This window comes from Argentina silus (genome assembly GCF_951799395.1).
Source record: "Argentina silus genome assembly, chromosome: 13".
NCBI classification, from domain to species: Eukaryota; Metazoa; Chordata; class Actinopteri; order Argentiniformes; family Argentinidae; genus Argentina; species Argentina silus.
Genome location: NC_139667.1, coordinates 5,119,479 through 5,134,406, shown reverse-complemented (window position 1 = coordinate 5,134,406; position 14,928 = coordinate 5,119,479). Strand labels below are relative to the sequence as shown.

The following is a 14,928-nucleotide window of genomic DNA, read 5'->3' as shown; positions in this document are numbered from 1 at the left end:
GGACAATCACTTCCAAAGGCTTGCAGATAAACACAATGGAGCCAGCAAGCTGGAATCACAGAATGCTAACAATGCTGCAGGGATAGTTCAGCAGTAACACAGCAGAAGGAGTTGTAATAAGCTCTTAATGATCCCAGTCATTGGACCCACGGGCGGTGTGTGTGTGTGTGTGTGTGTGTGTGTGTGTGTGTGTTTGGTTCATCTTATATAGTCTGTTTGTTCCTCCCCTTTGGATTGCAACAAGATGTTTACTGGATTGTTCTAGTTTGCTTTTTGCTCCAGTTGGCCTGTTACACTATGTGGCAGTGTGTGTGTGTGTGTGTGTGTGTGTGTGTGTGTGTGTGTGTGTGTGTGTGTGTGTGTGTGTGTGGTGTCTCACTAGTTCATCCAGTAGAGCCTGCTTGTTCTTCCTCTTGGCCTGTAGCTGTCTCTGCTCGTCCTGAAGAAGCTCAAGCCTCCGCTGTTCATTTCCCTGCTGCTCCAACAAGAGCAACTCCTCCAACTCCTCCTGCTCTCGCCCCTGAGAGAGAGAGAGAGAGAGAATCAGAGAGAGAGAGAGAGAGAGAGAGAGAGAGAGAGAGATGGCAGAGGGAAAGCAAAAAGGAGGGAATCAAGAAATGCTGATTGATTGATTGATAGATATTGAGAATGGAGCTGCAGGTCCACACCAGTTTGGCCTTGTTCTTCTGGATGATGTCCCTGTTCTCCCTCTGGTACTGCTCCATGATCTGTTTGGTGCCCTCCACATCTATGTTGTTGGTCAGGTTATAGACTTGACATTCACAGGGGAAGAGAGGAACAACCCTTTATCAACATACCAGTAACAGAATCCAACTACAAAAAGGGCTTAGATGTCAACTTCCCTAATATACAGTATAGTCGTGTATCTGAATAGTTTAAGGTTAAAGTGATGCTCTGCTATATTTACGTGTTTTAGTTGTCAAGCACTAGTATTCAATTCAAGTTTTTTTTTTTTTAACATGCATTGATGGTATACTTAGATTTCCTCAATTACTGTTAGAATCGCCATAATTCAAAAAAGTCTATAACACTCAAATTCTATTGTGTAATACTTAGCCAACCGTAATGTAAAATGTGCCTGTTTTAATCGTATTAAATAGATTGGACTTATTTCCTGACAAATGTGCAGGAAGTTGAGATTGACAGGAGGCGGGCCTACTGAACATCAGAGGTCCCTTCCTATTGGCTAGGCAGTCAGATTTGTGTAGTGAAAACAAGCGGAGCGTTGCGACGGAGAGGAACAGGAAATCCTGCCCGGTGGATTGGAAATTCTTTCCAAAAAATAACGTGGGTTTAAAGTGGGTTTATAAATGACATCATCAAAAAAGTTATTATTCAAAAGGCTACGTTGCTTAATATTTCTTCAACGGGCAAAACGATCTGACTAAAGGCCGCATCTACACAACTAAAGAAGCTATACACAATGCACCTGAAAACTACTTGAGGTGATTGACCACATCTAATTCTAATGCAGCACAACTATAAAGATGTTAATGTAGTCGGGCACCGCCTGGGCCATGAGGGAGGTCTAACCCATTGTCACAGAGCAGCGCACCCCATTTGACAGATCTCTGAGTTGGCAGAGGGACTCTGGATCTCTGACCCTGACTGGCACTGACGCCTGTCCAACATCAACACCCGGTGCCAAGGCCAGGGAGAAATCAATGCACTAAGACCATGCATTTCTCCCTCCCTCCCTCCCTCCCTCCTCCCTGTCTGGACCAGAGGCCCCCCCTCTTACCGATCTCCTCCACCCTCTCCAGGTAGTCGTTGTATGTGGTCAGGCTGGAGAAGTCAAAGTCTCTCTTGTTGTATCTGTGGATGGAGGAAAGGGAATAAGGGTGGAATCTAATTTCACTTAAATAAGCATTAGGCCCAAACCGTATGCCCAGTGCTCAATATGCATGCATTATATTTTAATAACACGGGTTGGAAAAGATAGGGGAGAGGGACATAAACAATAGGAGGAGCTGTAAGGTAAACGTATGGCAGGGAAAGAGCCTTCCTATTTGACCCCCCCCCCAGGGAGGGTCTTTGTCTACAAAACAAACATCATAATGACTAAGACAAAGGCAGCTTAAGAAGTGGGAGGGGTGATCTGACCACAAACAGCCCCCCCCCCCATGCTCAAAAACACACCTCCCCCCCCCCCCCCCCATGCCCAGAAACACACCCCTCCCCCCCCCCCCCCCCCCCATGCCCAGAAACACACCCCTCTCCTCCCTCCCCCCACGTCCGTCATGCCCAGAAACACCGCCCGCCCGCCCGTCCGTCTGTCCATCACTCACATCTTGAGCACCTTCTTGCGGATCTCCACCTCCTTGTCGACGGCGGGGTCTTCAAACAGCTGCACGCGGAAGTTACTCTTCCTCAGGGGCGTGTCGCACTGCACACAGTTCCCCGAGCCGCGCACAAACAGCATTTCCACACAGCTCTCACATCTGAGGGGAGACACACGCACGGACCGGTTGAACGTACACACGAGAATCATGACTGCACAGGGGAGACCCAAATCTATGGAGCAGGCATGTCAAAATCAATTGTGTGTGTGTGTGTGTGTCGGCCACTTGGCCTTAATTCTATATCACTTTCCTCACAGTCTAACATTTCTTTGATTCATCATCGCTCCATTTCCATTACTAGTCATCATGCCTGGCAGGTTGGAGGTTTCTTGTGAACTAGTTTTCAATAACAGCATAGTTAGAGGGTTGGAATTATGAATGGAATGTTGATCACACACACACACACACACACACACACACACACACACACACACACACACACACACACACACAAATCTGACACCCCTGCTGTAGAGTGTCTGTCTACAGTGGAAAAACTGTAGACAGATTATTTTTTTTCAAGTAAGCCTACAATTTCAAAAAGACTCTGTGTGCCACGTTGCATACAATACAAATGACAAAATCCAGTTCAGTAATGCACCCACAGCTTCTCTCATCACTAAACTATTTCAAATTCCACTGATTCCAAGAAACCTCTGGGGCTCCGGGGTTCTTTCAACATGTTTATTTTTCGGGATCTTAATCATTTTCAATGGCCTTGAAAGTGGTTCAGCAACGAGGCTAATATCAACGGGATCAAAATGCCAAGACGAAACAGTTGATATTGTAATACGGCCGATGAATTTCAAAGAGCAGAAAGATAAACCACAGAACTGCAGTTGATAGGCCTATCCAATTCAACCGTCTGAGTCGAAGCATTCCTCCATTTGTCTGGTTTAGCCCTTAGTGCTTCAGAGGCATTCCCTCAGTAACTGAGAGAGGGTTAGGGTTAGGGTTAACCCTAACCCTAACCCTGAGACATTCCAACGGGGATGGGACGGTCAACCTATTCCATACGGCGTCATAATACAGCACCATGACAACCGGTCCCACCTTTGGGGCGACCGGCCTCTACCCATCAGTCACACCTTTAAGCAGGTAGGCGTTTACCCATCAATCACACTCAAGTGAGGAGGGGACCCTGAAGACAATGGAGACGGCCTTAAATCTTCCCTAAGTAGGCTAGGGGGCTTGTGGGGCGGCAGGGCTGGATAAACGTTTGCACAGTCCAGTCTTTTAATTAAGTCTCTGTGGAGCTTTATTCCACAGGAATTCACCTTGCGTGGGCTTCCTGTTCTCACCCACCTTCAGAAGCAAGCCCCAACATCTGGTTTCCAAATGTCAAGATCTGGTTTTGACTACTGCCATTTTTAACCAGAAAGATAGCCAAAATGCTGCTTTTTTTTCCCCCGGATGTGCTGAAATTAAGTGAAAAGCAGGCTATTCTTTTATTTTTCCATTTTGAAAACATTTTCAAACAAGTTTGTTTCTGAAGTCAATCACCACGCCTGAGCTGTCATTGCAGTTTTATTGTAAACTCCAGAAAATGAGTCTCCAAGAACATATATTGAAAGGGGCGTCTAGCCAACCATTTTCACCTCATCAGCAGAATTACAAACAGTTATGGGAGAAAATGCAGAGCTATGGACTTTACCTGTTTATATATAACAGCCTGTGAGATATGGGTCAAACAAGACAAACCTGCCAAGACCTCATGAACACCAGCACACCTTCTATTGAACAGTAGTGTTCTTATAATCCAATGTAAAACACCGGACTATAAACTTGGCAAAACAACCAACATGTACTTGGTTGGTCTCCAGGACCATACGAGACCCTCCAGATCAAGTACACTCCAGAAGGGGCAGATGTTCACTGTGGCCCCAGGCTACAGGAGATGTATAGGCCTGACCATATGGAGGTGAAATGGGGGGGTTGCCGCTTGTCTTTACAGGCCCACAAAGAGCCCATTCATCACACAAGGCCAGGAGTGGGTTGTAGCTTGCCCCCTGCCCCATAAGTGGACCAGACAACGCACCCTCCACAGGGAAATCCTGTAACTCTAGAGTGAAGAGGTGAAGCCATCAGACTGGAGGGAGGAGACTGTCAGAAGGCATAACCTCTACATAAGACAGCTCTCTGATTGTGCCTCTCTCCTGATGGCCAGGAGAGAGAACACACTGTAATAGGTCCATTACACACACATTGACAATTTCAATAGCTTGCCGTCTGTCTCTCCCAAGGCTGTTCTTACTGCAGCAGTGGTGAGTGAGTGCACAGTCCTGCTCGCTCCCCCCTCCTCCCCCCTTACTCTCTCTCACCTGTCCTGCTTAGAGCTCCTGGCTCATATCTCTCCCATCTGCAGCTGTCAGCAGGTCAGGGGGGAGGTAAATAGGGCCTGGCTCAGCAAAGAGTAGGCTAACCCCCCCACACCCCCGCCCCTGCCCCTCTCTCTCTCACACATACACACACACCCAAGGGCCTGTGACATTGCCTCCATTTCTCCCTCTTTCCCTGCCTCTTCTACGCTAGAGAAGGCAGGAACAACACAGCCACATGTAGGGGCTAGGCTAGATCACCTGTTCCTCCCATGAAGCCCTCTGTGTGCTCTGGACTCCCACACAGCAGTGGCTGACAGACAGGAGCTCCCTTTGTGCAGATATCACCTGGTCATCATCACACTGCTAACCTGCTGTGACGCCCCTTTCCTGCCTGCGACACCCAACACCTGTAGGCCCACGGCCAGAAAACACTAAAGGGTAAGAGGACCCCGATATATTACACCGTGTTTCATCATCAGACATGAAGCGTGAGCAAAGAGATGCCTAAAACCTCAAAAACAAGAGTCTTAGGTGAGATGCATTGTGCTGCCCCTCGAAAAGGTAGGTGACAGACACACAGGACACACAAGCTCAGTCCCACCTGAAGTGGCGCTCATATCTCACCCCGTCTCTTTACCCAACCCACCCGCTGAATCCCCCGGCCCACCGTCATCTGTGCACAGTGCCCGCCACCAAATGCCAAAGGACACAGGCCATGCGTCATAGCGCGTAGGTAATAAATAACAGAAGGCCAGTTCCACAGGCGACAGGGACACTAAATGTGCTGCTGTGGGGTTTAAATTTAGACTCGGGCTGGAGGTGGAGCGGTTCCATATTGCAGTGCGCAGGACAGCCTAGACTGGAATGGCTTCTCAGCGTTGTCAGCTGTCAGCAAGACTCTCCACTAACACAGATAATACCTTGCCACAGCCTGACCAACACACACAGGCAGGCAGGCAGGCAGGCAGGCAGGCAGGGAGGCAGGCAGACAGGGAGGTAGACATGTCAGGACAACAGGATTAAGAAATAATTATTTCCTCTACAACAATGTAGCCAGTGTGTGCACTTTTTTTTTTGTTTACCAACTGTGTGCCAACTGTGAACACAACCTCATAGCAAACCTTGAAATCAAACAGGCTAGGCTAGTTTAGCACCTGGATAAATCACCTGCAGTGGGGGCATTCAAAGACAATGTGTGGAGGATGTTGTTTCCTACCAGCACCCAGATTACCTGGTAAACAGCTCAGAAGAACAAAGACAAGGTGACCTGAGCTAGGGCGTCCCACCAAATTGCTTCATTGCAAAATTATATTAATTTTCTCCCAGTGTGACCCTCCGTCCAGGCAGAGGCTCTGAGTTATGAGTGTGCTGACCTGATGACGAAGCACGGCCACTTCCTGATGGGACGGTCAATAAACATGCAGGGTTGGATATATATACTCCTGCAGACACTTGCATTTTCATCACGTTCCACTGTCACAGTGCGATACCCATAAAACGAACCTGTCCCCTTCATTATGAGAAGGGCACGCATTCAAAACAGGGACACATTCATTGCAATCTACGGTTCTTTTGCCTAAAGGAGGTACAATTTCAACCGGAGTTTAATAAGTTGAAAGGGGTTTCAAGTACAGTAGGCTCGGATAATCATAAAATCATGGCATCTTATGCCCACAATGTGTAACTCAGGACACCTGACAAGGGAGATCGTTTAGGTGATAGAGAGCTGAAAACAAACATGAATGTTTAGGCGACATCCTTTCCTCCTGACAATCTCAGAATGTCACAAAAACTATGGCTGGCTCTTTGCTTTCAGTCCAATTCAGTCCAATATAACACACCGTGTAGAACCTTAGTCGTGTGTATATGGCAAGCTGGCACCTGCAGACTTCATACTGCATTATTGGCTTGTCTAGACATCCTCGTAAAATATCATGATGTGTCAGTCAATGTGTGTCCCATACACATTATTTATTATTTTTCTTTCAATGTCTTGGAGGTCACATGCAACTTGGCAAGTCATTCCTATGAACAAAACTATCCTAACACCAGCTAGATAAGAAGTTAGCAAGACAACAACTGCTGTTAGCCAGCTAACTAGCTAGCCAGCTGGTGCGACACTGGGTAGGATGGTCAAACTATATACTCACAGCGTGTGCCCACAAACATTCACCATCAGTTTCAGAGACGGATTCCTGTATTTCGTTGTCTTGCATCTCGGACATCCTTGGTCGTCCATATCTGTACAACACAGAAATTGCCAACAACCTAACGTTAGCTAGCTATTTCTTAACAGTTCACAAGTGGTAACTTGTGTCACAGTAAAATACTCCGGAGAGGACTTCAGTGGTAAGAAATAGTTCCTAGCTACTAGTTCCTCTTACGCACCAAAGTGTACCGAACTCATTATAGGCTACTCATAATAACTTATTATCCCATTTAATTGTGTTCAATTATCAAACTGTCCTCAAATTAAAGATTAAAATGATCAGGCAAACGCTTCAAATTAGGAAATGAATGCACACTAAGACCAGTGCACACTGATTGAGAAAAACATAATTCAAATTATGGAACAAACTATTTCAAAGCAACTAAATGAGAAAATGAAGTAAAATAGCATCATTAACAAAAACATTCTATATTCATGATTACAAAGACCAATTCATTATCATTATGCCTATCATTAGCCTATAATATTGTCTTTTGATAGGCTTAATCATTAAAGCAAATGCTAATAATTAACCTAACTCAAATCATTAGTTGGAAGTAAATATTTCACTTCTCATCATTATATCAGGTTGCTTTGAAGCAGCCTATATTCATTGAAATTGTAATTGCATGCATAATGTAAGCTCTAAAATAGGCTACTGCATTTCATTTCATCAAATATTTTCTTTCCACTCTCGCATAGGGCACGTCAATCATAATTCATAAGCTAAGGTATAATACAGACAAAAAAGACATTCCGCTCCCAGAACGCCAAACGCATTCACCTTGTACAGGTAAGAGAGGCTGAAATACTGTACGCCATGTTTGATTGACATCTAGGAACTAAACATTCGTCTCTGAATCGAAGTCGCTCCTCCCTGGCGGAGCCTCTCGCGGCCAATCGCGTGCTCTCCTGCAGACAGACCCCAATGCCCCTTTCTTGCTACAGTTCCCGCAGAGTAAAAGTCACGTTGGAACGAAAGAGGAGAGCTATCCACTTACAGCCGCTGCCAGACATTCGATCGCGTTCGCATGGCGAGGGGGTAACCTGATCGGCTGAAGGCTTGCCGAAACCAGGGAGGAGTGACTTACCAGGAAGGCTTGAAAAATGTCTTCTTCCTCAGGAGAAGTCACAACTGCAAATGACATCAAGAAGGAAAATGTGAAGACGGACAAGCGAGAGTGCATCAAGCTTCTGGCGCTGGATACCGCGGAGTTGTCTATGGAGCGCGCAACTTCGAACACTGATGCGGTCCACACTGAACTTCTGGTGAGCGCGACTTCCTCGCTGGCATTCTCCCCGGAGCAAGTGGCGTGTGTCTGCGAGGCTCTGCAGCAGGGAGGCAATGTGGACCGGCTGGCTAGGTTTTTATGGTCCTTACCACAAAGTGACCTTCTACGTGGCAACGAAAGCATCCTAAAAGCCCAAGCCCTTGTCGCTTTTCATCAGGCTCGGTACCAGGAGCTCTACAGTATTTTAGAAAACCATAGCTTCAGTCCGTCCAACCACTCCTCTTTGCAAGACCTGTGGTACAAGGCACGGTACACCGAGGCAGAGAAAGCGCGGGGGAGACCCCTGGGCGCTGTGGATAAATATCGCCTGCGGAGAAAGTACCCTCTCCCACGGACTATCTGGGACGGGGAGGAGACAGTATACTGCTTCAAAGAGAGGTCCCGAAACGCGCTGAAGGATCTGTATAAGCATAATAGGTACCCCTCTCCTGCTGAGAAAAGAAACCTCGCCAAAATCACAGGACTGTCCCTGACTCAGGTCAGCAACTGGTTCAAAAACAGGAGACAGAGGGACAGAAACCCGTCCGAAGCACAATCAAAAAGGTGAGACTGAAAAAAACAGTGATTATAATGAGCCATTTGGCTTCGATGCCAATGGCAAACTGCGTAATTGTACATTTATAAGCAGGTATTCCAGAGGTCTTTTTGAGCAATTGCTTGCAAGGACGCTGGCGTGCGCTGTCACTACTGAGGCTACACACTATTGCCTCCCTGTATTGCGTGATAATCGAGCTCGCTTGGTGTGTGACTTCACAGCGTTAATCATTAACATTAGATAATTCCGAAACAAAAAAGTGTACCAGGTAGTATGCACGCTGCTAATGTTTTGAAATATGAGGCTGTTGCCATTCAGGTCGGGTTTCCTTTGCGTGTGTTCGGGTGTTAAGGACACGTAAACCAGCAGCACAAATAATGACAAACATTTAAAAAACTCAAATCCTGCTTTAAAAAGCTTACATTGTTTTACAGATTTTTTTTTATTATATAACCCTACATTCATAGATTAATTAAATGCTGTTCCTTTTTTATTTTACATTCACATTTACATACAGTCATTTGAAATGAAGTGAAGTGTGTGTGTGTGTGTGTGTGTGTGTGTGTGTGTGTGTGTGTGTGTGTGTGTGTGTGTGTGTGTGTGTGAAAGAGAGAGAGAGAGTCTTCAAAACCCACTGAATCCAAGTCTTTGCCTCACCACATAAATCATTTTGGCTATTGACTTTTCCTCTTAAGCCGAGGGGAATCGGAAAGCCTCCCGTTCAGCGTTTCATTTGAAAATCCCCCACCCCCAGAGAGACAGACATATTCTCTAATGTTTTCTTCTCTGTGAACAAAGCTCGCGCGCACCTGGTGGAGGTGACCTCTCACTCACTCACTCACTCTCTCTCTCTCTCTCTCTCTCACACACACACACACACACACACACACACACACACACACACACACACACACACACACACACACCTTTACCGAAAGATGATGTCATAAACTGCTCAAAGGCATTTTAGCTTGAAGAACGTTTTTGTAATTCACTATACACGTTACGGAGCAACAATTAAATGACTGAAAACTTCGAGTGACAAAAATGGTATGGCTGAATAGGAAATCTTCGAACGATGAAGCAAGAGTTCAGAATCAATGGGGCGCTTTGTTTTTCAGCGGCCGATGTTTTGGGTCGGGGGGTGGGGGTGCAGCTGTTACGATCACTCATTGAAAAATACGTTTTAAAATAAAATTAGCCTATTTTTAATTTCGCTCCTAATATTAGGCCTACAACTATTCAACAGTGAAGCGCAAATGCGTTCTTGCAATAACCCAAATAGAAAACGACATATAAACCATCATGGAATAAAGTACAAATATGTACAATTCTTTGACCATTTGTCGCGCAGTGGCCGCTGGCATTTGTCACCCCGGAATGTATTGCGCCAAATGGTATAGGGTCACTGTTGATGTCATTGTTGTCATGTTGCCTAAAAGGTTCTGAAGGAGTCTGTTTAAGATGAACATTGACAGTGGGAGCTACAATTCAATGAAACCTACTCTCCATGGGGTGAAACGTTTGCCAACACCATCTTTCAAATCTTACCAGTAACAAAGTATTACACAGTCAGGTTTGTGAGATCTATCAGTTGTTCTATTTTCACAGTCGAAGCCTTATATTGGTATTATGCTGAGATGGGCCTTGAATGCTGTTTAATGTTGCATAGCCATATCAACCTCACGGAAATCATTTGTGAAATATTCATTGAACCATTTAATAATGGTATGGTAGTGATAAAGTACAGTTCAAATGTATGCAACTTTTATCTCACAAGACATCTACTAGTCTGTGTGTGAGACACACACACACACACACACACACACACACACACACGATTGCAACTTAAGTAAAACCAGTACGACTACTTATTTGTCTGCTTTCAATTCTGTTTCATATGAACTGCACAATTCTCACCAAATTCTACCAATAGCATTTCAACCAGTCAGTCCCTGAGCTATTTTCTATTCTCTCTCTCACTTTCTCTATTTCTCTCTCTCTCTCTCTCTCTCACTCACTCGATCCACAGTGAATCTGATGGCAACCACAGCACAGAGGATGAGTCTAGCAAAGGACAGGAGGAGCTCTCTCCGCGACCGCTCTCCGACTCATCGGATGGGGCAATAACCCATGGGAGCCTTTCCCTGCCAACAGGGTCTCTGGACAGTGGGGTGATTATCCAACAAATAGGGGACATCAAGATGCCCCCTGGGTCCAGCAGCGGGGTGCTCTTCAACGGGAACTTAGTGACCAGTAACAACTCCTCCACTGTCTTCCATAACGGTGGCTCGTCTTACCTCCAGACCCCCAGCAACATCCTTTTCAACGGGCTGAACCTCGGCGTCCAGCCCCTGGCTTTCAACCCCTTGCGGCCCTCCGGGGGGGTCCTGCTGGGGGGCTCTGGTGTGGACATGCAGGAGAAGGGCCTGAGTGGCTCCAGTGTGGACTCCGCCCTGCCCTACGCCACCTACTCAGGCTGTGTGAACGGGGCAGAGGTGAAGATGGAGGGGGTACACAGCATGGCAGCCCAGAACGGGGGTTCATCCGTCCTCACCTTCAGCTCCTCCTCAGGGGCGCTCCAGCTGGGCGGCTACAGCCTGGTCCATGTCCCCAGTGGTGTCTCCGACAGCGACGGGACCTCACTGCTCAACAGCAACGTAGGTCTTTCTCCCCTGCAGCTTTCCTCTGGCTCCACCTCAGCACTCTCACAAGGTGGGTCTTCACCAGCTCAATTGGCTACACTACAGTAACTAGAGTAAGACCAGGATGCCACATAATGTAATGTTCGATTCCTGAGTCGTATGGAGTTGTATGCAGTGCATGTAGTTTGCTACATGCATGCGTTACGCTGGCAAATACATTGAAATTATAACTTGTCATAGAAGAAAAATGTTTTGCATTGGGGTCCTCATCCAACTTCCAACATATAGGCAGAAAACATTCGAGCAACAAGGCATTTTCCCCTCCTTAAAAATGTATGAGTCAAGGGCTGTTATAGCCAGCGGCTTAGTCATCAGGCCTCTAGTGCATACAATATGCCTGAGCTGCGTTAACATTTGGCCTGCATGACTCTGGGTCGGAGCCCAGAAGGCAACACTAGGTTACTACACTGAAGTGAGCTGGGGATGGAAATACAAGCAGAAGTACACATGCAAACACACACACACACACACACACACACACACACACACACACACACACACACTCACACTCACACACACACACACACACACACACACACACACACACACACACACACACACTAGTATTTTGTGTGGTGATATAGGTGGTCCTCTGAAGTCATCACCACTCATCATCACAGCACACCCTTGACCTCTAGGGGAGAGAGGAGAATGTATTTCAGACAATCAGAGAACTGAAAAACACACTAACAAGGGAAAAAGTCATTACAGCACTTACTTTGACGTAAAGCAGAGAATTCAAACCAGGACAACAAGAAAGAAAAGGAAAAAAAATGGAAAAAAATATCCCTTTCTGCTAGCACATTGCAGGCCTTTACATGTACAACCCTCCTGGGTCCAACAGTGTCAGTTCCAAAATTCATAAAGTGTCTGAGAGACACAACAGAGAATTCATACTGAGGTAAAGCACAGTACAGTACAGCCAGATTGAGACCAGAGATTGAGAGAACTATGGTGGTCAGGATAAAGGAGGGGTTATACTGGTGTGGAGATAGGAGCATTAGGCCAGGTGAAGGGTTAAAAGAACATATGCTGACCTGTCATTTGATTACCCCCCCAGGTACCATCTCAATGAACAATGTAGCAGTCAGCTCCTCCAGCGATGACTCCTACCACCAGCAGCAGCAGCAGCAGCAGCAGCAGCAGCAGCAGCAGCAGCAGCAGCATCACAGCACGGTGCTCTACAACATGAGTAACGCCGGGCACACCTCCATCAAGAAGGAGCCCCTGGAGGGAGGCGGTGGGGTGTACTCCACCTACCACCACGGGCTTCACCTGGACCCCAATGGCCAGCTCCGCTATCCATCAAACTCAGAGGAGGTCCCTTCCAGCCAGGGCCCCACCTCCGCCTCTGATGTCACCACGGTCAGCTCCTCCAGCCCCGAGCCTGAGGTCTACACCACCCTGACTGTCAGCACCCCTCTGATGGCCCATACAGACCCAGCCAGCCACCACCTCCAGCACACTGAGTACCTCAGAGTCCACAACCCACAGCAGGCATCCTCCCACCAGACACACATGCTGGGCCCCGGCATGAACAGCAACTACATGTCTGCGTCAGACGACAAGGTGGACGTTAGCACGGGCAGGGTGAATGATATGGTGCGGGTCATGTGTGGGGAGATGGAGCCGGTGGAGGGGAAGGAGCTGGCCAAATTACAGACAGTGCAGATGGATGAGGACATGGCTGACCTTTAACCAATAACCTAGGACGTTTTTTCCATAAGCACTCATATCTGCCCCGAGCAGTGATGTGGTGAATCTTTTTACTTTTTTTGTGTGTGTGTTTTTTTTTACCATTCATTTCCTCTAAGTGTTAAATTATTTGCTAATGTCGTGTTCATTCACCTTACAATGCACTCCATTCAGATACAAACCCCTTGGATAGGCACCATTAATTCATCGTAATTAAATCTTTTAAAAGCCCTCGATTCTTCCTCTACGTCTGACAGAGTAGATATTATTTTCAAATAGCAGAAGTCCCTTGCATGCATTTGAACCACATTTAAGTGTGCATTTTTATAGACAACACCTGCTACTTCCTGTTGAGCGGATTTGATCTGCAGAAGCAGGTGTTGGAATGGCCCAAGTCATGTGACCAGGACGTTCCTCCAAACTAAATGCGTCATCTGGGTCAAACCAAAAAGGTCATTTAGTAGGGGGTAAGGGGAAAGTGTCTCTGTGAAAATGTTCACTAAAACCACTACAGTGGCACTGCATATACATTATAGGTCACTCACTGTGTACAGCATTTGCTGGGTTATGCAATTTTGCCTTTCAATAAGAACCTCAAATTCACTGAATGTCAAACAAGTCAATAGTCATCCCTGTGTTCATAATTTGTATCTTATCATATGATCTGAGGATAATTCAGCGTGGTATGGGCATGTTCCAGGGACTCAAGTTTAAAAATGAATGTGCCTTTCTGTCCTATAGGATCTCAGACTGCATTGACCTCTCCCCAATTGCACTACCATGACAACACTACAACAGACTATTGTAGACTTTTCAAAGGGAACTTCAAACACACCTCTGCAAATCTATGTGGGAGACTTACTGGATGTGTAAAGAATCCTACTTTAAAGAAAGCTTCAACTAGTGTTGGAGAGAGGCAGAGAGAGAGAGAGGATGGTACAGATGTAACAGTCGAATTGAACATGTAGAGCATGTAGAGCAAGTACGTCCTTCCATTTATATGCTGCAGCTCAAGGTATCTAAGGCATCACATAATACATTTTCAAGTGTCTCTCAAACTGTCTGTACAACACATCAAGCATATTTTTCTACAGAGTAAGATGCAAGCACATTATGAATATTATTGCTGGTGTGTGTGTGTGTGTGTGTGTGTGTGTGTGTGTGTGTGTGTGTGTGTGTGTGTGTGTGTGTGTGTGTGTGTGTGTGTGTGTGTACATGTTTGTATGAGGAACAGGTGATGGAAGAAGAGCACTGTGTTTGAGAAAGGAGAGCCACATGCAGTGTCTGTGATGTCCTCTGTATCCACGTCCAGCCCAATAGTGTTTCATATGGAGAGGGATTTCTATTGTGTACATTTGCATGGCAAACCTAGTCAACAATAATAGAATATCCTGGTTACTAGTGCCTTTTACTTTTGACTGTTGATTTCAGTATGATAAAAGGTTCTCTGTACTTTCTTGACTGATGTGGAGGCAGTGTCATATCATGGCTTCTCTGATAAAAGCGGTCCCACTTTTGCCATTTCCTGGTTGTCAGATGAGGGCTGGAGTCAAACATCCCCTCTGGTTTTGATGTGGGGACCTGATCAATCTAGAACTGCAGGAGGAGTCGATCACAACTGAAGACTTATATTTGCCACAGAGACACATAAAACAAAACCACAACAGCCCATCTCAACCTCAAGGTCGGCAGAGGGGAACAGATACCAGTAACAGAGTGAGTAACACAGACCACGCACATAGAGTGGCCAGTACATTTTCTTTTGTCAAGTTTCCGAGACCTAAACTCCGCCTCGATAGAGCTAGGAA

The 14,928-nt window shown here is 46.3% G+C and overlaps 2 protein-coding genes across 3 annotated transcripts in view; one reads left to right on the top strand and one right to left on the bottom strand.

The window, feature by feature from the left end:
- mnat1 (MNAT1 component of CDK activating kinase) overlaps positions 1-8,102 on the bottom strand; it is a 31,195-nt gene extending 23,093 nt beyond the window's left edge. Inside the window, exons 1-6 of one of the 2 annotated variants that reach the window (XM_083683064.1) lie at positions 7,985-8,102; positions 6,835-6,925; positions 2,310-2,462; positions 1,763-1,836; positions 669-772; positions 380-520 (exon numbers count right to left, since the gene is read on the bottom strand). In XM_083683064.1, coding sequence (XP_083539190.1) covers positions 380-520; positions 669-772; positions 1,763-1,836; positions 2,310-2,462; positions 6,835-6,923 — 561 coding nt within the window. In that variant the 5' untranslated portion in view covers positions 6,924-6,925; positions 7,985-8,102. Of the gene's footprint in view, positions 1-379; positions 521-668; positions 773-1,762; positions 1,837-2,309; positions 2,463-6,834; positions 6,926-7,677; positions 7,693-7,984 lie in introns of those variants that run through there. The other variant, XM_083683065.1, reaches the window with a different exon arrangement.
- six4a (SIX homeobox 4a) lies at positions 7,722-14,928 on the top strand. Its single transcript, XM_083683061.1, has 3 exons — positions 7,722-8,728; positions 10,753-11,435; positions 12,486-14,928. The coding sequence occupies exons 1-3, from the start codon at positions 8,001-8,003 to the stop codon at positions 13,121-13,123; spliced, it is 2,049 nt and encodes a 682-aa protein (XP_083539187.1). The 5' UTR covers positions 7,722-8,000; the 3' UTR covers positions 13,124-14,928.